Source organism: Sceloporus occidentalis, unplaced genomic scaffold, assembly GCF_023333645.1.
Source record: "Sceloporus occidentalis isolate IW3139 unplaced genomic scaffold, rSceOcc1.0.p SCAF_3, whole genome shotgun sequence".
NCBI lineage: Eukaryota > Metazoa > Chordata > Lepidosauria > Squamata > Phrynosomatidae > Sceloporus > Sceloporus occidentalis.
The window spans coordinates 65,912,805-65,937,039 of NW_028316983.1; the positions used below are offsets into that span (position 1 = coordinate 65,912,805).

General features: G+C 39.9%; 1 protein-coding gene across 2 annotated transcripts in view; it reads right to left on the reverse strand.

Moving 5' to 3' along the window:
• BRPF3 (bromodomain and PHD finger containing 3) overlaps nt 1-24,235 on the reverse strand; it is a 52,831-nt gene that overhangs the window by 19,696 nt on the left and 8,900 nt on the right. For both annotated transcript variants that reach the window (XM_089514785.1, XM_089514784.1), the window contains exons 2-7: nt 16,872-18,238; nt 14,286-14,442; nt 12,807-12,938; nt 10,797-10,925; nt 9,974-10,286; nt 8,898-9,167 (exon numbers count right to left, since the gene is read on the reverse strand). In XM_089514785.1, coding sequence (XP_089370911.1) covers nt 8,898-9,167; nt 9,974-10,286; nt 10,797-10,925; nt 12,807-12,938; nt 14,286-14,442; nt 16,872-18,220 — 2,350 coding nt within the window. In that variant the 5' untranslated portion in view covers nt 18,221-18,238. The remainder of the gene's footprint in view (nt 1-8,897; nt 9,168-9,973; nt 10,287-10,796; nt 10,926-12,806; nt 12,939-14,285; nt 14,443-16,871; nt 18,239-24,235) is intronic.

The window sequence follows — 24,235 nt, forward strand, 5'->3', positions numbered from 1 at the left end:
TTTTGACCTTTCCTCAGTGGGTGTTCCTACTGTAAGGCTACAATCCTTACAGTGGACTGGCCCCTCCTTACTTATCTGAACTTCTTTCTCCTTACATTCCTACTCATACCCTCCACTCTGGTAGTCAAGGTCTCCTGTCCCAGCTTAGAATTGCCACTGCCCCCTCCCGGATTCGTCCCTTCTCACTTGCTGCCCCTTACTCCTGGAACCTTCTTTCACCATGTGCACACATCATCACTTCTCTACCCAGTTTTAAATTTGAGTTAAAGACTATATTGTTTAGAGAAGTGTTCCCAGGGGTGAGCCCCTCTCTGCCCCAGGATGCCTCCTTTTAACCATCCATTAAGAAGCCAAGCCCTCCCTCCAGTCCATCTCCCTTGGTCCAGGCATCAGAGGTAGAGAAGAACTGCTGGACCTGATTCCCCTCCCCACCATCACTCCCTTCTCCCTTTGTGTCATGCCTTTTTAGATTGTAAGCTTGAGGGCAGGGGACCGTCTAATTAAAAGATTGTATGTACAGCGCTGTGTAAATTTACAGCACTTTATAAATAAAGGTTAATAATAATAATAATAATAATAATGTATACTTATATCAAAGTACATTCCATTGAACTCAATGGGACTATCTTCTGAGTAGACATATAAAGAATTTCATTCTAAACATCTTCTAATGTTTTGCACTATTTTATTTTATTTTGAAAATAAAGTGCCAAAAACTGAAAATGCAATGTCATTTTATTTTTGAGAATGATATATATTTAAATATAAAAAACTCCTGCATTTCCCCCCTCCTACCTTATATGTAGCCTTATCGACATAAGGAATGAAACTTCAGTCTTCATACTGTGCACACTTACAAGGCTAATATATCTGGGAGTACTACCATTAGAGATCTGTGTTGCACTTATTCCTTATTAATTTGGCTTTACTATTTGTCTACCTTTACTGGGATGAAAAGTTTACTGTAAAGTATGAGGACATGAATGGACCTTTGTTAGAAAGGACTACATCATAAGCATCATGAAGTTTGTGTCTCAAATATATTTATTTGAACTGATAGCTACTTTCCAAAATTTCACATTCTAAAGATCTCAACATTGTTACTGGGGATCAGTTCTTTCTCACAAAAGACCTGCATCTCCACTGAAAACACATTTTCTTGTTACAGTCAAATTCTAGATCAGTGCTAGAAATGTAGTTTTATGCCCCTACCTTGCACTTATTGTTAACACTTTCTGTAAAGACTGATACCTGTTAAATAAGATTTTCATTAATCTTTATAATCCTTTGAGGGACGGATGGACAAAGTGCTGTGTGCAAGCTCCATGCGCCTCCCAGGGTCATTTTTGTGACCCTCAGCCCCCATTTCCCTGGGATCAAATAAATGCCTCCAAATAACTTCTATGAGATGTGGGGGAAATTTTGCAACGTTGCAGGGGAGGGGAGGGGAGGGGAGGAGAGGGGTCTGGGTCATTTTAAGTTCAGGAAAGGTATTTTTAAAATCTGGAAATAAATTGGAAGTGACTAAATAGATGGCAAAAACGCCCCTCGCAGCCTCTAAACAACATTGGGGGAAAATTATTTTGGGTTTTGTACCATGGGTGTGTGTGTTGCCTCCAAGGTCTCCTATGGGGGTAACAGGCCCCCATAGCCTTCCATAGTTGCCCATCCCTGCTTTCAAAAACCTCAGGTTCATAAACATTTTTGCTTGCTTGCTGATGCTAACTCTTGTGTTTGTTACTGTAATCTTTTCTTTTCTTGAATGTAGAAAAGATTCTTGTGATTTGTCCTAATTATGTTAAATCACTTTGTAGTCTGCTTTCTCTGAAAGTCAGAAAACAAGATCTACCACTAAAATTGCAATTTTGCATAGATTTACTTAGTTCTATAAAAAGAAATTAGTGCTTTTCAAGTTTATTTTATAAACATATAGGAAGGCACCTTTGAGGTGCTAACCATATGAAACCAAGGGCCACAATCCCCCCGCCGACGTAGGTACAGGCATACTTTAGCTAACAAAGCCTTTGAAAAATAAATTTCTAACACAATCTTGTTATGGTTGTCCAACTTAGCTGCTTCACCCTGCTCTCTGTCTAGTAGGGAGTATTTTTAGCAGCACTAGCACTGGGAGGATGGTGGAGGGCTAGAGAAACACAGACTTTCAGTGTCGGGCTACAACAGTGTGTCTGCAGTAAACAATGTAGTAAAGCTTGAGCTGGAAAAGAATGAGATTCTACTCTAGCTTATTCTTCTGTAGTTGTGCCTACAAGCAAGGTAAGCACCAGCTGTCTCCAGATTCCTTAGAGAGCATGTGTGAACCGCAAACCAGAGAGAAAAAGGATGAGAAGATAGGAGTGCCTCATCAGCTCCACCCAGCATGTTAAAAAGCACAGAGCTATAGGTCTGGCCACGAAAATGGAAGTCAGAAGAAGAGCAGAAGCTGGTGAAAGTCATTTTGGAAGAAGCTTTCATGTGGTCTCAGAAAGGTTCAAATGTATTGGTTTAGCAAGGCTTATTTGACCTGGTTGTTTCATTTCACATGTGTGTATTGTTAGTTTTAAATAAAAGGTTTGCTGAAACACATTGAACTGCTCTTTTTTTTCGTGGTGTAGGAACATATCCCTATTCTTTCCATGTTATTTCTGTCTTTCGTGCCAAATTTTCTGTTAAAGGAGTAATGCCTGAGAACACATCTACTTTGTTACCTGAGGTATACCTGTAAGCTAATTCTGAGAAGAGAGTTGCCCTTAACAATTCAAACCCTCTGGAGTTTTAGAACAGTACAGAGGTAAACAACAGTGACAGAGGTCTAATAATATATGCTTCCAGAGGAGATCATTGTGAAATTACCCTGGTTCAAGAGTGGAATTTTAGAGGGGGTCTGCTGCTGATGTCTTCCATTGGCAAATATCCTGTGTTTTCTCCATGGTCCTTAAAATTTTTATATTGCCACAAAAATCTATTAGGAAGTGAAATGGAATAGCTGCAGAGTACCTTTTAATCAGTAGCACAAGCATCTGTCTGGAACAACTCAACACAATGTCCATCCAGCACATGCTAACTTTTTAGCTGTCAAAATTATTTGTGCTTTATTTCATGACATTAAAATTCAACTAAATTGTCTTTTTCAAGGGTATTTTTTTTTTTAAAAAAAGGTTTTCAGTACAAAGGGGTGAGACACAGTGTCTAAAACAGTTTCTTCCTGTGTAGTTGCCAGAAGAATGGTATTCCAAGTACCCACCAAGTACCCACCACGTACAACCATCTTGTAATAAAAGTCAACTCTGATTGCTTCTCTAGCTATTATTTTAAAGTGTACTTTCCCCTTTTGGTGTGTTGACCACTTGCTCAAAACATCTTAGTTGGTTACCATTATTGGGCACTATTTTGTAACTCCATAAGCCATGAGTGGTAAACGTTTGGTTTTCTAGATGCTTTGAATTACAACACCCAGTATCCCTTACCATTGAGAATGCTGGCTGGAGTTTCTAGTTATTGAAATCCAAAATATTTGGAATGGCAAAGGTTCTACACCCCTGCTCTGTGATTCACAGATGAGCCTGAGCCATAATTCAAGATTTCTTGCCTTCATCTACTCAAAATCATTTGGATTTTGTGTTATACTTTTTTGACTTTCAGTATTATACTGTGTTATATTTCCTTCAGAATTTCATGTGAGAACATTCACAGTTAAAAGTATGTATCCAACAGCTGAAAATATGTACATGAGACTGACATTTTCCTCAGAACACAAAATACAGCATATAACCTCTCTTTCATGAGGTTGCCAAGGAGATCAATGATTGTTTCTAGTGTTGGTGTATTTGTGATGTAACCTTCTAATATTTAGAGTGAAAGCTTTAAACACATTTTATTAGGACCAAACTGATAGTTTTCAAAGAAATAGCCATGCTAGTCTCTTGTAGCATAAAAAGAAAGGAGAAAAATTGAGAAAAAGGAAATGTGGCAGCATCTTTAAGACTAACTGGTTTTTATTTTCACATAATATTTGTGAATACAGAGATCAACACACTGGCCCTCTTTCCTGATTTGATGGCCAGAAGGAAAAACACCTTTAAGATACTTGGTACTGCATAGGAAGAAGTAGGTTTATATTCATGAAAGCTGATAAAAAATTAAAATCAGTTGATATTAATGGTGCTGCCACATTTCCTCTCTCCCCACTTTGTCCTCCTTCCTTCCTCCTTTTTATCCATACTGAGCCACTGACAACTTTAGATGTGTCTTACCCTGCAAGACTGACACAACCATTAGGAAGAATGAAGTAGTTTCTTTAGACAGCAAATCCTGGGATTGCGGCATGGCAACAAGCTGTTGGAGGACTGGTCTGTATGACTAACAAACAATCTGTCTTGTACCCCACATGCTGTTCTGCTGCCCTCAGAATCAACAGAGGTAGCCAGCACTGTAGTAGGTCTTAAATTCCAGCCTAGTTGGCTTCAGTGCATAGAATGAGACAGAGTGCTTACCAGTAACTGTGATTTTTTTAAGTGGGAACGCACACAAATAGGTCACGCTTTGCTTGTACAACCGAACCTTCAGAAACCTATAGAACTATGCAGTCTTTGGGACAGGGGACTGCCTTCCTTCCACTCATGAACATGCTTCTGGTCCCTTCCTACCTACTCAACTCAATTCCAGTCTGCTGCCTATGAAGAACCACTGGGAAGAGGTAAGACAGGACAACGAAGGGACAAGGGTGATTGTACAAGTTCACAGATGACCATTCAAAGAATCATTTATACGTAAACAACCTGTCTTTCTTCTTTGTGGTCTCTGTGACTTACACAAATGAGACTAGCAAGCTACTGACCAAGACAGTGGGATAAAATCATGCCGAACTGTGACCAAACATTGCCTGGTCCCTACACCTCAGATCAAATTTATAGAAGGAAATAAATGTGAAAAGTTGGGACCATGCTGCAACACAGCAGATCTCCTACAGCAGGACACCCACCAAAAAAATAGAGGAAGCTGCTACATCTATAGTGGAATGACTTCTAATAGTTTCTCAAACCAGAATCTTGGCTAAGTGGCAGGCTAGCCTGATGGTACAGGCCAGCCATTTGGAGAGTCTCTGGGACAACACAGCAGAGCCCTTCCTGTGATGTCCATAACAAAGAATAGGTGGTGGTGGTAGGGTCTGAAAAGCAGAAGTTCACTGGACATAGAAATCAAGAGACCGATGAACAGCCAAATAATTGTGAGAACAGTCAGAATCTGAATCAAGGTTTGAGTAGAACATAGGACGCTCTATCAACTGACATAAATCAAAAGAGGAAGCCACTTCCACAATAGAGGAAGCCACAATATATTAGACTGTAGAGAAACACAGTCACAATTGAACTACAGGAAAGGTGGTTCAGAGCACAAAGTGACCAACTCACTGGCCTTCCTTCCCAATATGATGGCCACCAGGAGCAATATCTTGTAGGGCACATGGCAAAGGTCACACATTGCAAAAGCTTCAAACAGAAACTTCATAAGGTGAGCGATAACTGAAAACAACCTTCAGGGTGGAACTAGTCGCAAAAATAAAGGATTGAGATTCTGGAACCCTTCCAAATACCTCTTCACAAGAGGATGGACAAACCAGGAATTAAAGCCATGTGACTGCATCCAGTCCCATGGCTTTACTTCCTGATTTGCCCATCCTCTTGTGAAGAGGTACTTGCAAGGGCTCCAAAATCTCAATCATGCAGAGAAGAAGCAGAGACAAAAAAGTACAGTGCGCCCACGCCATACGCAGGCTCATTATAGGCGGCTTTCAGCTTACGCGGAAGCTGCTAGGAGAATGGGAAAATGCCCCGTGCGCCTGCAGCAGACATGCACGACCATGTGGCAAGCATGAGCCCCATTATATCTAATGGGGCTCGAGCATACATGCTTTTTGGCTTATGGCGAAGGGGGGGGAGAGGTCCAGAACAGATCTGTACATGCTGAAGGACGGACTGTACATGCTGAAGCTGTGCATTCTCTCGGGATACATTGTTGTTACAAAAACTGAAGGAACCATTGCCATTATGTATCATAGGACCTCCAGGTGGTTTCCTGGCAGCCAGTTAAACACTCCCTGCTGCAAGTGCAGGGAGAGTGCTGATTCCTTCATGTCATGAGACAGAAGATGGCAACATCTGGTGGTAAACTTTTCCCTTTGCTAAGTTAGAAGATGAAGGACCTGGAGTAACTGGATCACCTTTCCTCTGGACAGTTTGAGCAGAGTAGAAAGTCAAGGCTGATGGAAAAAACCACAGAACAATCAAGATGCAACTGTTGTCAACCACAGTAATCTTGGTGATCACATGAATCAGGAGTGAAAACAGAGGAAAGATTTATGTAAGTATTTATTTCGAATTGAAAATAAACATGTCTCTGATGTAGTACTTTATCTGTTGAACTTGGCGCAAAGACAATTCCTATCAAGGCGCACACTTGTGAGATTAAGTCCTGGCTATGCTCAAAGTATCCACCCAATCACTGTTCCACGAACTGGTCACTTCTCTCCAGGATGAAAAGGAGCCATTGTTGAGCACCCTTTGGGTTCGGCTGGTCAACCAATTACAAATCCATGTAACAGTTCTCTCATCCAGGAGAGAAGTGACCAGCGGGGTCCCACAGGGCTCTGTCATGGGGCCAGTGTTATTCAACATCTTTATCAATGACTTGGATGACAGAATTGGGGGCATACTCATCAAATGTGCAGATGACACCAAATTAGGAGGAATAACTAATACCCCAGAGGACAGGATCAAAATTCAAAATGACCTGAATAGACTAGAAAGTGGGGCCAAAGCTAACAAAATGAAATTCAATATGGAGAAATGTAAGGTATTGCACTTAGGGCGGAAAAATGAAATGAAGAGATACAGGATGGGGGACACCTGGCTGAATGAGACTACATGTGAAAGGGATCTAGAAGTCCAAGAAGACCACAAATTGAACATGAGTGAACAGTGCGATGCGGCAGCTAAAAAGGCCAATGCAATTTTAGCCTGCATCAATAAAAGTATAGTGTCTAGATCAAGAGAAGTAATAGTGCCACTATATTCTGCTTTGGTCAGGCCCCATCTGGAATATTGTGTCCAGTTCTGGGCACCACAATTCAAAAAGGACATTGAGAAACTGTAGTGTGTCCAAAGGAGGGCGACTAAAATGGTGAAGGCTCTGGAAACCATGTCCAATAAAGAACGACTTAGGCAGCTGGGGATGTTTAGCCTGGAGAAAAGAAGGTTAAGAGATGACATGATAGCCCTGTTTAAATATTTGAAGGGATGTCATACTGAGGAGGGAGCAAGCTTGTTTTCTGCTGCTCCAGAGAACAGGACCCGGAGCAATGGATGCAAGCTGCAGGAAAAGAGATTCCACCTCGACATTAGGAGGAACTTCCTGACAGTAAGGGCTGTTCGACAGTGGAACACACTCCCTTGGAGTGTGGTGGAGTCTCCTTCTTTGGAGGTCTTTAAGCAGAGGCTGGATGGCCATCTGTCAGGGATGCTTTGATTGAGAGCTCCTGCATGGCACAGGGTTGGACTGGATGGCCTCTGTGGTCTCTTCCAACTCTACGATTCTATGATTCTATGATCTGGTTGAGAAATCCACATGGAACCGTACATGATCAGCCTAATGAATACCCTCAAAATAGAAAACAGAGGATATCTTCTCTTCATTTGGAAAGTGGTCAAGAAAGGTGTAATTTTGTCCCACAAATATCACTGGTATGCACCTATCCAAGCTTAATCAAAAGGGCTTTGAGCATCAAAGTGTGATTTACATAAGAGGTAAAGGTGTGTCAATGAGTGCAGAAGTCTATGATATGCACTTCTCCCAAACACAAAAGCAAACAGGAGTGGCTGCTAGACTGGGGGATCTTCTGACCACAACCCATACACTTTTTAAAAAGGCCTATTAAACTACAAATGTTAACTTCCAAAATTCAACTAAAAAAACTGAAATAAATGAAACATGAAATAAAGAGTGCAAAAGAATTCAAAAGAAAACCTAAGGACAGAAAGGGAAGGAAATAGCATGCACAAGCTCTAAACTCCACGGGGAGCGTTCCTGAGAACATTGCTAATGCCATGGATGAAAAGTTACTGAAGAAATTAGCCAGGAAGGGAACAGAAATGTGTGTGTGTGTGCACACGTGTGTGCGTATAGAAGACTGCTTAGCTCTAGAGGTTTCTGATACCCATCTGTGTGAGTTGCAGAGACCACAAAAAAGAAAAACATTTTGTCTTTTATTTCAGAAAGGAAAACATCTTGGGCTAGCTTTGTATCCTAGATACTCTACAGACTCTGAATATGCTCCATAGATGTCAGCATAAATGGATTGTAGGTTGAAACATAAAAATTCAAGACTGGCAAACTTAATTACTATTCACTGACTTCTCCCATACCTTTGAGCCATTTCTAAAGGAATAGACATTTTGATATAAGGCCACAGGACACTACAATCAGCCGGCGCCACACGCAGGCTTTCCTTACACAGCTGAAGCCGCACTACAATTAAATGAATAGGGCATGCGCCCATGCCACATGCACCATGCTGCACTGTGTGCACGCACCCCATTGTTTTCAATAGGAAGCGAGCACGAACAGTTTTCCCCTTATTGTGGGGGGGGGGGGGGGCGGAACAGATTCCCCGCATAAGGGAAGGGCTGGCTGTAAAATGTTTCTGATACTCTCCGTTTCTTTAAATGGTTCTTTAAATGATTTTTGAATTTGTGATAAAAGCAGCCATTATTCAGTGACTTCTTCCCAAGATTGGTAGGATTCATGAGCATAGATTCCCCAGAGTGTTCTTATTTATTCAGTTAATCCCCAGAGTACTCCCTTTCCAGAATTGCTTCTTTTAGAGATCAGGAAAAGTTTCTCACCTTTCTCCCTATCTTCATCCTCTTCTCCATGTAGCATTTTCTCGACTCCTTCCTCCCAAGGAGCTGGCTCTCCATTTGGCATGGTTTTGTTCTGTTGCTGGGCCAGCTTTTGCCGGATGGAGTTGATTTCACGTCTCAAGAGGCGGATACGGCGGGTTCGGGCACCACTTGACCGCATGCTGCTTACCATGTCCAGTTTTTCCAGGAGCTCTTTCAGCTGCACCTCCAAGGAAAGATGAGCCCGGTTTTCAGGAAGAAGAAGGTTATCGACTGCAAGGATGAAAGCAGTAAGGTGAAGAGACCATCACCAGGGCATCATGCCAATAAAAGTGATGTAAATCTTCACTTATTTTGTTCTTGCACAAAACATTTAGTATTTCAAAAGCTTTCTCAGCACTGGGTAAGATTATGAGAATTTCTGTTCCCATATTCTATTATGTTTGCACTTTGGGGCCTTTCTTCCAAAAAATAATTTGCACAAAAAAAATATCTAGATTCATGTACTGCATGAACAGTATTACTCTTTTCTGCACACACAAAAATAAATTTCACACACAACCCCACCCCACATGTTTTAGAGGAAGCAAGCAATTTGCAAAATGTCCTGAAATGTTAAACGTCTTGAATTAAACATTTTCTCAGTGGGATGTCTTGACATATTAATTTTTTTATCAAGGACAAGAAAATATGCAATTATTCTGTAGATTCCTAATTAAGAGAACGATTCTCTGAACTTTTCAGTAATTTGATCTATCAAAGGTGCAACTCTGTACAACTGGTACCAAAATTACTTTTGAACTTCATAGCATAAACAACATGTGAGAATTTTCAGAAAGACAAGTCCAAGAATATGAAGAAAATAAAACACAAAGCCAGTAAGGATGAAAGAGTTCAAACACCCCATATGATCAACAGGAAACGAAGGTATGTATCAGGATAAACAAAATTAAAATGATTGCATGAGCTGTTGCCTTCAAAGTGGATTCCTGAATTAATATATACATGTATATACAGGGCAGTTATTATTTTAAATTTCTTCTCTATTATTAAAGCCCATATCCCCAGTGAAAACTCACCATCTTCCCAAGAAAAACGATAAAAATCTTCTGTCTTTGGTGATTCTGGCAAGTGAACCCCCACTTGGGGGTCAAAGCCAATAGTTTCAGCTTGCCGCCGTGCATGACGTAATATTGCCCCTCCAAGGTCTCTGAGCCGGATAGCTGCTCGATGGAAAACTGTGTCTTTAGAATTATATCTCATGCAGTTGGTAAGAATAAGGTTAAAGTCCTCCTCAAACTCATCCAGTGTTCGGTACTGGTGGGACTCCAGCTTCCGCCTCATGGTAGCAAAATCCATTGGCTTGGAAATGAATTCCAGGTAATCTGGAACCTAAACATATAAAACCTGTACAATTACAAAAATCATTTACTAGCCAACCACAGAATATAAATCACAAGCACTCTAAATGCCCTCACACTGGCACTGGGGTAGAGCACAAATGTTTAACAATATCACTTAGTTAAGTCACACCCCACTCAGGTCTAGCAACTAACATTAATTTGCTAAACAGCAATGATTAACTTCCTCAAAACAGTGCTCCAGCTCAGACAAGCACCACAGGGAAGCTTTGTTTCTAAAACAGCAGAATAAATACTACAGCATGAGCAATCCAACAATATGTTACTCTTGCCCATTATAGTATTGCATAAGTGAATGAGAGAAATTACTTGGGCCCTCTAGATATTGTTGGATTGCAGCTCCCATCGCCACAGTGAGTATAATGAAAGCTAGAGTTGCAGTCCAACAATACCTGGTGGGCCACATGAGTCTCACTTATGAAGATGGCTTACAACTGAATATGCCTTCAGGACAAATTTAACTACAGTTCTAGGTACTTGCCTCACTTAGATTTACAGGCTCTGCGAAGATCTGGGCTGGGTCCTTTTCCTGCAATAGATCCAGTGTTGTTCGCAGCAGCACATTGAAAGGTGTGAGTTGTAGCTCCATAGCAGCTTGCTGAACTTTTACCTGAAAATCAGAAATCAGAATAATTTCCAATACTCATAGGTAATTAAACTGACTGGCCCACTCATCAACCTTAAAGCATTAGAAAAGTGGGGTGCAACCTAATCCCAGAGGAAGATAGGATAAGAAGTTTTTTCATTGTGCGAAATGGTGTACATACCATACTGAATCATGTATTTCAAGAAGGCATTTTCATGCCTGTTTTAAAAGTATACATACCAAAACAGCCTCCTATAAGATATCTGCATTGTAGATGGAGAGAGAATTTGGAGAGTTTATTTCTCATAGCAAGATTTGAGTCTGCCCAGAGGCCATGTTGCCACGAGGCTAGGATAGTGAGCACTTGAGACAGGCCATTCTATCTCACTTTATAACTGCATCTTAGTTATGAAATTCTCTTCCAAAGCAAATCAGACTGGACCCTTCATTGCACCTCCAGTGGGCAGTCAAGATTCTACTGCTTCACATGACCTTTGATCCTTAAAACCAGGATTTGCTTTTGTAGCTGTTTTAATGTTATGTTTTGTCAAAACTGACTTTAAAAATTGTTTTAATCTATTTTTAAAGTACAGTATGTGTTTATCTGCTTTGCATTCCGCCACAAATCTTGATATTTATTACGTATAATAAATAAAGAATAAAGATATGGCCTATGAAAAGATCATGCATACAAATTCCAGTCTTGTTAAAACTAACGAACTAAAGATAACTAACTATAACAACAAGCAGGTCAGTCATTCTGCCATGGCAGAAGAAGTAACTTTTCATGTTGCTTACAACAACTTTCTCCCAAATGACACGTGCTGGGTTCCCCCCTCCCCCCCATAGTAATATGATCATGAATCAGATAAACTACCATGTTGATGACTACATTTAGTTAGATCATCAAAGCATATTTGATTATATTACACTTGCCTGACATATATAAGAATTCTGTTTATAAAGATATCAGCTTATCTTTAATCCTTTTGTTTAACAAAAAGTCAGTAATAACAACTGGCTAGCTAACAGAAATGGAAAAAATCTATGCAATATTTTTTTAAAAAAAAATATTTACAAGTATACTTCAGCTTACAAAGTTGATGTGTTCCTAGGCATTACTTCTTTAACAGAAAATTTGGTACCAGAGGCAGAAATACATGCAAAGAATAGGAATAGGTTCCTACTGAACAAAAAAGAGCAGTTCAACATACTTCAGAAAATTTTGCATATGTGAAATGAAACAACCAGGTCAGGTAAACCTGGCATAAGAAGAAAAAACATGTTGGCCCCTCTGGAAACCACCTCGAGATTTATTGTACTGCAGGTCCCAGCAGCCAAAATAGTACATGGAATGGTGAGGAATATTGGAAGCTGCAGTGCAATATCTAGAAAGCTGTCGGATTCCCATCCATTACAGTTCTGGTGGATTTCAACTCAAAAACTGTGCTTTAACCTTTTCGCATTTTATTGTTTTTTTATCACCTTTACACTACCCTGATTACAAAGTCAGTCAGATATTATCTTTTCTTGGATTCTCTCTGTGTAGGTATGTGTGTGCACAGTTTGCCCACTGTACATCAGCGTTTGACTGATTTCAGAATCTATCTTTGACTGCAATCCTGTCCACACTTACTTAGCAGTAAGTCCAACTCAGTACAGTGGAACTTGATTTTGAATAAACATGCTCAGGGCTGGATTTTCTTTGGAGGATGGGGGAATATCAAAGCAATTCTTCACAACTTCCTGAACATCTTTAGCAGTTCTACTTAACAGTATTAAAGCACAACTGTCCACATCAACAGTGGACAGTGTTTGCATGGACAATATAATTATCCCATAACAAAATGAAATATCATGTCTAGGAACACTATAAATAGATCACCAAGTCATGCTTGTGCTCACCTGCTCACGTTTGAGTTTCTCACGTTTACGAATTAATTCAATGAGGAGGCGTGCCCTTTCTAAGTCATGCCGCAGTTTTTGCCAGTATTTCAGTTCTTCTTTCACTGCACTGGTCTTCTCATCCTGCTCTTTCTGTAAAATACAGAAAATTTATGCTTGTTTGCTTGCTCTCATTTCATTTCTTTCCTGAATCACTTCTCTATGTACAGTCTTTCACACTCAGGCTCTATCTCCAAAATCTAACTTTTAAGCACGATGATTCAATCCAGATGACTCTTAGGTTTGGTGCTGATTATATACAAAAGACGTACCCAGGTTACAATCACATTCTGTTAAGTGTTTTCTTTTTAAAAAAATAAATAAAGCTTATGACATTTATATAACATTTCAAATATAAGTTGTTAGATCATACAAGTGCTACAATTGGATCAAACCTCATTGAGTCTTGGAATCCTCTATCAAGAACTCTTTCTACCACAAAACATTACAGGACATAACAAGTATCAAGTGTCTTACTCCCAGGGTAAGAAAAGCGTAAAATGCATGCTTCACAAACAACACCCCATGTAAAGTTAAGTAGTAATAATACAGTTTGGATACATGACTTGAGTGAAAAAATAGAGCAAGTCAAAGGCAATAGATTGCAAATAGCAAATTAGTGGGTTGGGTTCTGTAGCTTTGGCAAATAAGGAAAAGTGGTGCTCAGTAGTGCTGATTTATTTCTAAAAGTAAAGTTCTAAATAGAAAGAAACATTAAATGCTTAGAACCAGTAACCGATATCCACAACAAAAATAGTAATGGTATACATTTTAAAACAAAGCAAATGCCACTCAAAGAGACAGGATGGTGTTGTGGTTTGAGCATTGGACTACACCTCTCAAGACCAAGGTTCGAATCTCTTTTGACCATGGAAACTGACTGGGTGACCATGGATAAATCACATTCTCTCTACCTTACCTCAGAGAACTCTGCCCTATAATTTCCATCGGTATTATTAACACAATGGCTTAGTAGTTAAGATGCTGACTCTGATGATCACAAGGTTGGCAGGTTGAGACCCAAGCACTGCAGGATGGAGTGAGCTCTCGCCACTAGTCCTACATTCTGCCAACCTACCAGTCTCAAAGCATGTAAAAGTGTAAGTTGATAAATAGGTACCACTTTGGTGGGAAGGTAACAGTATTCTGTGCAGTCATGATGGCCCAATGATTACAGAGTTGTCTTTGACAACGTTGGCTCCCTCAGCTTAGTAATGGAGATAAGCACTGCCCATTATAGTTGGACACGACTAGACAATCTTGTCAAGGGAAACCCTTTCCTTTACTATTAACTAGTAATTTCCCGATCAATGTTTTTAGCTGGAAGTAGTATTACAAAATTGACAATTTTCATTTATTTTCCCCAGATAGAAGTCTTCCTAATCAGTTCATAGAACAGTCTTCTCCCATGATATTTCAGGATGCAAGAAAATGTCATACCTGTTCTGCATTTCTTTGGGACTGTAAGTGAGAGTGCAGCCGCCGTATCAGTGGCACACCATTTCTTGACTGACGCTTTAACAGCCAGTAGTTATGAAGCCTCTGCATAAACTGGTTCTTTCTCTGGAAGGAGAGTCCACTGCAGATTTTATTCAGCCTAGGAAAAACAAGAGCATCAAAGCATTTGATATCCTATGAAGAAAAGTTACGAAGTTTGAGGCTCTTTGGTTTAGAAAAAGAAGAAAAGTAAAAGGGCATTTGACACACATGTATAAAATTATGCATGATGTGCAAGAAAGCAGGGAGAATTTTTTTTCTCCATTCTTACAATACTAGAATCGGGTTATGCAATGAAGCTGAATGGCAGGAGACATAAGACAGATATAAGGAGCTACTTCTATCACACAGCTAAAATATGAAATTCATTTCTACAGGATGCAGTGGTGGCCATGAATCTGAAAAAGCTTTCAAGGGGAATTATGCAAATTCATTGAGGAAATGCTTATCAATAGCTACTAGTCATGATGCAACCAGCATCAGAGAGAATATCGTTCTTAATACCAGCTGCTGGCAAACACAAGGAGGGAGTTATTATGCTCATGCCCTACTTGTGGGCTTCCCAGAAGCATGTGCTTAACTATGTAAGGAAGATAATCCTGGACAGGCCTTGGTCTAAGCTGTTCTCAATGTACATTTCTTACATTGTTACCATGTATTAAACCCAGTTTCAAATTCTCTAAGTCTGACATAGAGATGCAAACGTTCCTGTTTCACCAAAACAATGTTAATTTCGTCATGTCATTTAAGTACATATTAAGAACTATACAACTATCTCAAGTTCACCAGAGGCTTTTCAACTATGAAACTGGTTTCATTAGAGAACTCTGAAGCTTCAGTTAAGCAGTCGCAACAGTAAAATGGACAACAATCAGTTACTAACTGAGCTCAAATGAACCAAATTACTTCAGAGATTTAACACAAGCAATTTGGTACTGAAGTACCTTTCATATAGTCATTTAAATGTATTGTTAATATGAAAACTACTGTATATACTTGTGTATAAGTGCATTTCATGCATAAGTTAAGGGCAGGTTTGGGGGCCAAAAATATGGATTTTGCAATGAAGCATTGATAAATTGAGGGTAAGACTTTAAAAATGCATACAGGCAACATACTTAGGAAGAGCTAAAGAGAAGGATAGGTTCTGTTTATCTGAGGGAATTACAATGGGGGGGGCGTAAATGGCATTGCTGATCTTAAAATATCTACTTCTCTACAAATACAGATAAGGAAAGCAAATGAAGAAAAATGAGAATGCAGCCTGAAAAAATGGGGATGGGGAGAAGAAAAAGGAAAGCAACCTGCCTCAAAGGCAGTCACAAGCGGCAAAGGTGAAAAGCCCCTCTTGGCATGGAAGCAGCACTCCCACTCCACTACCCCTCACTTGCTGAAACATGAGAAAGAAGGGCAGTTCCCTTTCCTTCCCCACCTACATTTTCCCCCGAGTGGCACTTAGCAACAACATGGAAGAGACACCAAAGAGAGAGCGCAGCAACCATTTGTCATAGGGGCATAGTGTATAAGCCTATCTGTAGACTACCAAGACTCAAGAAGCTTAAACTGCATGCCCCTATTAAAAATGGCTACTGCAGTCTCTCTCTCTTTGGGCTGAACACCACTTGAGCTGAAAAAGTAGGTGAGGAAAAAAGAAGGGAGGATCGCCTTTCTTCCTCCAGTTTGGGCAAGGGCCCTGCCTGGCCAAGAGGGGCTTCTTGCTGTGACTCTTATCACTGTCTTCACATTGAATCCCTATTACAGCACTGACCCATATACAAGTCATTCCATTTTTTTTTTGGGGGGGGGGGTGTCAAAAATTTGATATATACACGAGTATATATGGTAGGTAATAAACATAATAAGAACTATGATCTTGCATACTGTTAGATTGTCTAAATTTCATTGAAGCATACGTGATGAATGTACAGTACATGCCACACATGATTTAGAAGTAATAGATAAATTTTCAATGAAACTCACCAAAAATAATTGGAATATTTTTTTTCTAATTCAAGAGACTTTTAAGGTTATATTTCAGAAGACTTTCAAGAGCACACTCTGCATATAAAGATATCTTTAAAAATCCCTTTGCATATGAAGACTGAGTAGCTACAACTGTGTCAGTCAAAATACACAGCATTTAAATACAGCTGATCAGTGCTGCCCAGACAGTCTAAGGGCCCAAACAGACAGGCCAAAATAAAGCTGCTTTGGGTCTCTTTGGAGGTATACTGTTTAAATGATGCATGCATCCTAAGAGGCCAGAAGCCATGCCAAAGCCTAAGGACTGGAGCACAGCTTTGGTGCAGCTTCTGGACGATTAAGATTGTGTTTCATTTAAACAGCATACCTCCAAAGATACCCGAAGCAGCTTTATTTTGGCCTGTCTGTTTGGGCCCTAAATTAAACTAAGCCGTTGCTCAACTGGACACAGAGCAGAAAGGAAGCCATTTAAACAGAAAAGTGAAATATTAAGACTAATTCATGGATCAGCACAGGAACTGTGACCCAAACATTTGTACCACTTACCGGTAAGAGGGGATCTGTGTGACCATCAACAGAGGTGCAGAAGAACAACTTTCCCTCTTTACCTTCTGTTTCAACTTTACTTTGTTCTTATTTTTGGGAGTGCTCTCATCCACTGCCTCATTCTTTACAATGTCCTCCTCTCCTTCATGAACAGTAACTATACGCCCTTTCTTCACAGTGCCAGGAGGAGAATGTGCCCCACAATAAGCAGTTTTGCGCACAGTAAATGTTGTACCATTTAGGCTGGTCTCCCTCATGGGCTCAATCTTCATGAAAAGACCAGCCCTCTGGGCACAGGTAACATGGAAAGCAGTGTAGCAGTTCACCTTGTGACACTGAATGGCTGCTCCCATGCCCTTCTGCTTGCAGATGTAACATGTTAACTTCCAGCGAGCTGGTGGGATATTTTCTATCCCTTCAATGGGTTCCAGAAACACAGTGTTTGCAAAACAAACTTCTGGGATCCAGATGGCACAAACAACATGGGCCCAATGACCATCACTGGTCTGTTTGAAGGCACCACCTTTGTTTGGGCACAAAACACAATCAACAGGGCGGGAAGGGGACTGCAGGCAGCAGCGACAAAGCCACTGCCCCTCAGGAATGTAGGGGACTCCATAACATTCCTGATGAACAGCCAAGTTACAGATGTCACAAAACAAAATTACATTGCTGTTATGACACTCATCATCCATGCAAACACAACAAACAGCATCCTCATCTATCAAAGTCTGCTGGTTTCCATTGTTACGGCTCTCCACGTAGGACTCCTTCTCCAATCGATCCAGCAGCAATTCGAACGTTTCTGCAGAAATTGATCCATAACCATCATTCTTCCTCTTTTCATTGACCATGTCAAGCCAAGCCAAATCTTCCTCATCCATATCATATTCCACTTCAGCATCAACATCCTCAGGTAGTTTCTCAATGTACTGATAGTAGGCTGAAGGCAAGGGTGGAGCATCTTGCTGACTAAAGGATTCTATCATACGAAAGCTGGGCTGTGGTAGATGGAAAGATGTCCCAGGAGAATGTTTTGTACATGTCTCCTTTTTTTTGCCTTTACATTGTGTTTTCTTGGATTTGGAAGGAAATAGTGGTTGTTCACTGTTTTCTTTGTTACTGTTACATTCTGTGATGTCCTGGGCAGTCAACTCATCCTCCGTGATAATCTTTAGAGGATCATAGATACTGATGCGATGGAGACGCCCATCAATATCAACTTCCACTATTCGCTGAGCCTGGGCATATGTCAGAGTCTCCCGGGTGGGTGAACATTTCAAGCTGTATGGTGAAGGAGAACGTCTCCCTTCTAAGGTCTGCCGGGACCTCCTCCGAGGTTTCCTCATAGCAGCAACTCAGAAAACCTACAGAACAGTCCAAATAGAAGGTGGGGGAAGTTTAAATAGCAGAAAATGCTAACATGAGCTACATAGATTACAGTACAATAAAGGGCCTAACTCTATAACTGATTCATTGTGGAAACTGCATTTTAACGGATGGAGCTGACTGATGAACACAACTGCTTATCTAGAGAGTTGTTGTTACAGGGAAGGAAAAAATAAAATATTAAAGAAGAGTGCTAACAGTGAGAGTTAGATCACCTTTCTTTATTCAGATGTAATTAATGCATCTTTCAATACCTCAATCATGCATACAAGTTTTGATAATATTAATTTCTTATACTGAAATTTATTTTAATTAAATGGATTGCTCAATTTAAAAACAGATCATTAACCAACTAACTATCCAATATATGTCTATACATGTACTGAACTCAATAGGGCTTACTCCCAGATAAGTCAATATATGACTGCAGCCAAAAAAAAGTCCTTTAAACAGTAGGTACTCATTAACATTTTTAAAAGTTTGAATATCAACCCTTTGATGTATTCCCATTTGATTAAAATGTTTAAGGATGCTGCATATAGTGGTGAATTACAAAACAAAGATCTCATTGATAGCAGCTAGAAAACATAACTTTGAAAAAAATTGTTGTGGAAGCAAAGAAAATCTAACAAAAAAACAATGTTAGAAAAAAAGAAATGTACCAAAGAGAGAAATTACTTGAAAAGACTTAATGAAAAAAGATCTAATAGGAGAAACACTAACTCACATAAATTGGCTAAATGCAGCAGGGACTCAACATCATACCATCTCTCCTAACCAAGTAGGAGGACAAAATGCAAAAGAGTGCATGAATTCAGACTAAAAAGATAAATTTGAGCTAGGACCTTATCTTTTCATGCATGGTTGGGTGTGTGGAAGTATCAAAGTAACAGCTAATTCTCCATGCCACAGTGAGTGTCATTTTGGCAGTAAAGGCAACCTAAAAATGCCTCAGATAAATAATAAATGAGCCCCACTTGCTACTGAAGTGTATAATGCAGTGCTTCTAAATAAAACTTGCACACACAAAGCTCTTTTCACCAAACACTAGGTTTGGCCCTCTTGGAAAACAATCCATTTCAGATGCTCTGCCACATTTCCTACTACCATTGATATCATCCCAATGTCTGTGTGTAAGTTTGTCTACATGGGTAACTGTCTGTATCTGCAGGATGCACCCAAACTAGCAGCACCACGTATGTTACCAAGCCTAAGCTCTAATCAATCAAACTCTGGAAATGCCTTTTCACTTATGAAAAAAAAAAGAGTCAAAGAGTGAAAGTCTAAAACAGCAACCAATTATCATATATCTGTAACTATAAGTCAAGAAATTTATGCCCCAAAGTTGATCCTAAAATCCTGGGTAGACTTATATATGGGTCAACACACTAATACTTAGAAAGGTCCTGAAACAAGCAGGCCGCATGCCCCACTCTTGGTATCTTGGGGCACATTGTGTGTGTGTGTGTGCGAAATAGGTTCCCAGTCGATCTGCAAGGCTTCTTTTCCCATGGAAGAAACACCCCATTTCCCTCCACTTGCTTCCCTTCTCAATCTGATGTTAAAACCTCTCCTCCAGCACCTGGGAATCGGTATTAGGAGGTTGGGAGAGGTCCAAAGAAGGAAAAGGAGGGATGGAACTGGTATTTTCCCCTTTGCATCCTTTGTTATATCCCCCTACATTTTACCCTCGATTTATCCACAGGTCATATCAAAATCCATGACTTTAACCCTGAAACCTTCCCTCGACTTATACATGAGGTCGACTTGTACACGAGTCTATAAGATAGCTCTGGATAAGGATGAAATCCACTGGATGACCTTGGGTAAGCCACACTCTCTCAGCTTCATGGGAAGGCAATGGCAAACCTCTGAATAAATCTTGTCAAGAAAACCCCATGAAATGCTTGTCTTAGGGTCGCTGTAAGTTGGAAACAACTTGAAGGCACACAACAAGAATGGGGTGAGGGGGGAGATGTCAGAACAGACTGCAGCCACATACATATGTACCAACTAAACCATTCTTGGTTCACTGATTTCAATATATCATCACTAATATTAGCCACAATTGCTGTAGTTGGATAAACAATAAGCCCAGTTTAGTTTTTTGTCTCATTTTAAAAGCCTGTGAAGTAGATTAGAGTCTAAGGCCCTATACAGACCGGCAGAAAGTGCTGGCCTATGGGCAGAGTCAAGGCACAGCATCCTCATGCTGGATGCCCTAACCCTGCCCCCATGGTGCCATTTTGACATGTGTCAGTCCAGATGGCACACGCCATCATGGCGCACCTCTGGTGCTGCATCCACATGATGCAGTGCTGAAGAGGCATCATAAAGTCGTACTGCTGCTTTTTGCAGCTCCTTTTTGTGCTCTCCAGAGGCTGGATCAGGGCTGTGGCGTGAGGTTGCTGTGGCCCCGATCCAGCCAGAAAAGGGGTGGCTGCATGCTGCCCCTTAGGGACAATCTGTATAGCTCCTAAGTTAGTAACTTAACTCAAGTCTAGACAGCTAAGCATATATTAAATCTGAAATACTCAGGTTCAGACTTTTGAACTCTTAATTACTGCAAAATACTTTTCTAGAAGGGAGAAATAGTATCATGAATGTTACACTTTGCTAATGAGAATGGCCAATGAATTCAGAGGGAAAAGAAACAAGAGAAAATTCCCAATGCTCACTTTTGCACAAAACCAGTATACCAAATGTTATTCCAATGTTTGTTGCACAATGATTTGAAAAGGTGCCTTTTTCAGTTGCAGCACGGCCCTTCCTAGAACAAATTCCCTGGCACAGTTTGTGTTTTCCTTACAGCTTACACAAAAATACACTTTTATTTGCCTAAGTAGGCCTTCTTACACAGATGTACACTAGTTAACTCTATCCACCTTGCCAGTTTCATTCCATTTTGTTGTTCTAATTTATGTTTATTTTCTTGTGATTTTAATAGTGATGATTTTATTTTTTTTTTCCTTGTGCCAACCTGGCAGTTATAGTCAGAGGTGGCCTTCAAAAAATTCCTTCGAATAAATAAATAAGTCAGGGAAACACAGTAACAAAACACAGAAATGTATTAGAATAGGCAATGTGACTCTTCTGCAAAACAGTTCCATCCTATTAACTCAGCTGTATGGCAGGTCTGTGGCTTACATTATTCCACTGAAGTAAACACTGAGGCCCAAATTCAAGTATTAGTCCCAACTCTCCAAATAAGTTGCAAGTTGGTACGTTGATAGTTACATAAACTTTATTGATTCAAAGGGTCTGTTCTCTGTGGGGCTAGCAACTGGATTTAGACTTCTGTAAAGATAATCTTTGAATGTTCCTTACTTAAGAAAACTCTATTAAATGCATAGGGTCGGCATAATTTGATAGGCAACTTGAAGGCATATACGCTTGGCTCTTAATTTTGTTAGCCATCAAGTACAGACCTAATTTTACATGAAAAAGCAAACAAAAAAAAAATCCTTTGGACTTCAAGGAAAAAAGAACTACAAATGCCATTGTGGGCAATATACTGTGTGATTTAAAAAGAACGGTGCAAAACCTTGTAACACCTTTACCTTTGCACCATTCTTTTTCAATCACCCTGTATTTAGTAGGACCAACCAAAATGTGTGCAAGTGTTTGAGTTCTTCAAAACCCAGCATCTGATATTATGGTAAAGAAATAAGAGTGGGGAAAAGGGGAAATAACAGAAAGTTTTTTTTAAAAAAATAGACCAGATGTTACAACCATGCAGTCCACATTTAGTCTCAGTCTCAAATTGGATATAGATGATTGAATATGTAAATGATAAGTGCTGTGGGTACCAGGATATCTCAAGGATTCTAAGATGAAGCATTGCTTGCATCTTACTGCACAGGCCATGTGTCTATACACTTTTAGCACAGCATAAATATATGCAAGCACTGTCAAGCTGGATACCATAATTGCCTCCATAAATATCCTATTTGAATTGTCCTTTTTAGTAAAATGTGTTCTTTCTCTATGGTTCTCATCAAGCAAGTTTCCCTCTGTCTGCTCAAAGAGTTGAAATAAATGACAAGGTGATGTTAAATGCATAATTGTTCATGTCTTTCAAAATAAACAACAACAAGGAAGCCACAAGCAGGATTATTTCCCTTCCACACAGGCCACAGTTTTGCTCAAACAGGCTGCTATAGGGACTAATCCGAAAAGCAAAAGGTATTTAATGACTTCATGCCATACCTGATTTAAGTGTGCATGGCAGGAGGCCAGAAAGATGTAGTCCTCTACTGCATGCCTTATCATCTGAGTTACTATGTTTCTGTCATAGTCTTATCACAACTGGATGTTATGGTCCAAACAAAAAGTCACCGCTGCCCACCATTTCAGGATGCTCTGATCAGCTTACAGGCCAACCCTGGTTTATGTATTGCTGTTAGTATGCTGTGACTGGGTACAAAGTCAGTCATACCTCAACAGAGGTAAAATACTTGTTTATAAATAAATAGAAGAAAGTAGAGACATGCCTCAAGGAGCTCAATAAGGAACGACTTAAGGAGCTGGGGATGTTTAGCCTGGAGAAGAGAAGGTTAAGAGGTGATATGATAGCCCTGTTTAAATACTTGAAGGGATGCCATACTGAGGAGGGAGCTGACTTGTTTTCACTTGCTCCAGAGACTAGGACCCGGAGCAATGGATGCAAGCTACAAGAAAAGAGATTCCACCTCAACATTAGGAAGAACTTCCTGACAGTAAGGGCTGTCCGACAGTGGAACAAACTCCCTCGGAGTGTAGTGGGGTCTCCTTCCTTGGAGGTCTTTAAACAGAGGCTAGATGGCCATCTGTCGGAGATGATTTGATTTGGATTTCTGCATGGCAGGGGGTTGGACTGGATGGCCCTTGCGGTCTCTTCCAATTCTATGATTCTATGATTATAATATTAAACCCAACACATCGTAGCCTGTGTGTACTCTTAAGGCTTTCTTAGGGTCTATATGAAATCATGAAAGGACAACACATAAATACACAATCCCACATTACGTAAGATCATTCTTACATTGGTACAGTGCATTACCTATAGCCTGTACATATGCATTTAAAATTAAAGTTCAAAATTTCTGGACTATGAATTCTCAAATCATTTACTGGACATGGCTGAATGTTTCTTTATAACTTATAAGCAGTTGGTATAAAAACAGATATCAATGTAATAAAGAGTTTATTTAATGTGATATTTGAATGCTATTCTTTTATGATTATGAAGAAAGCTTTCAGAGTACACACAGGCTGAAATGTGCCAGCCTTTTTTTTTAACCAGTGTGTACTGAGTATCTTGAAATGTGTCTCCAGTTTCTTATGCAGATTCCATTGGATGCTCCCTAGTTTCTATGTCTCTTGTTCATAAATAAACTGAAATAGCTGTTACAGAAACATCTGGGCTGTCTACTTTAGTTCTCTTTCATTTAAATTAAAATAAATCTGAAACAATACCTCTGGACCATCTTGCTTTTCAGAAAAGGATATTAAAAAATTGACACAATGGACAACTAGGGAATATCTGTAGTGTTGCAATTCTATAGCCACTTAACTGATTTCCACTGAACCCAATGCTACTTACTTCTGAATGGCAGACAAGTGTAGTGTACTGTTTTGTACTGTTAACAAAAAATGCAGGATGTAAAATTGTGCTGTCTCTGCTCTCTCTTAGGGATGAAATAAAATAGCCTGAACTGAATTTACAAGATGAAGATAAGAAAAGAAACTACAAATTCTGCAAATTAAAAAGCGCATTTAGCAGGGGATTTTTGTTTTTAACTATAGCTGTACTCCTACATCACACCAGCACTCTGACATACAGCACTGAATAGGGCGATACTTCTGATATAGAGATAAGCGGCTGGAAAAGCTTCAGCTGCTTCACTTCTCCATGTTAGACTGCTATAAAGACTCACGAGAAGGACCAGTAAAAAAACCATACAATTTTAACAATAATGGTGTGAAAAACATAA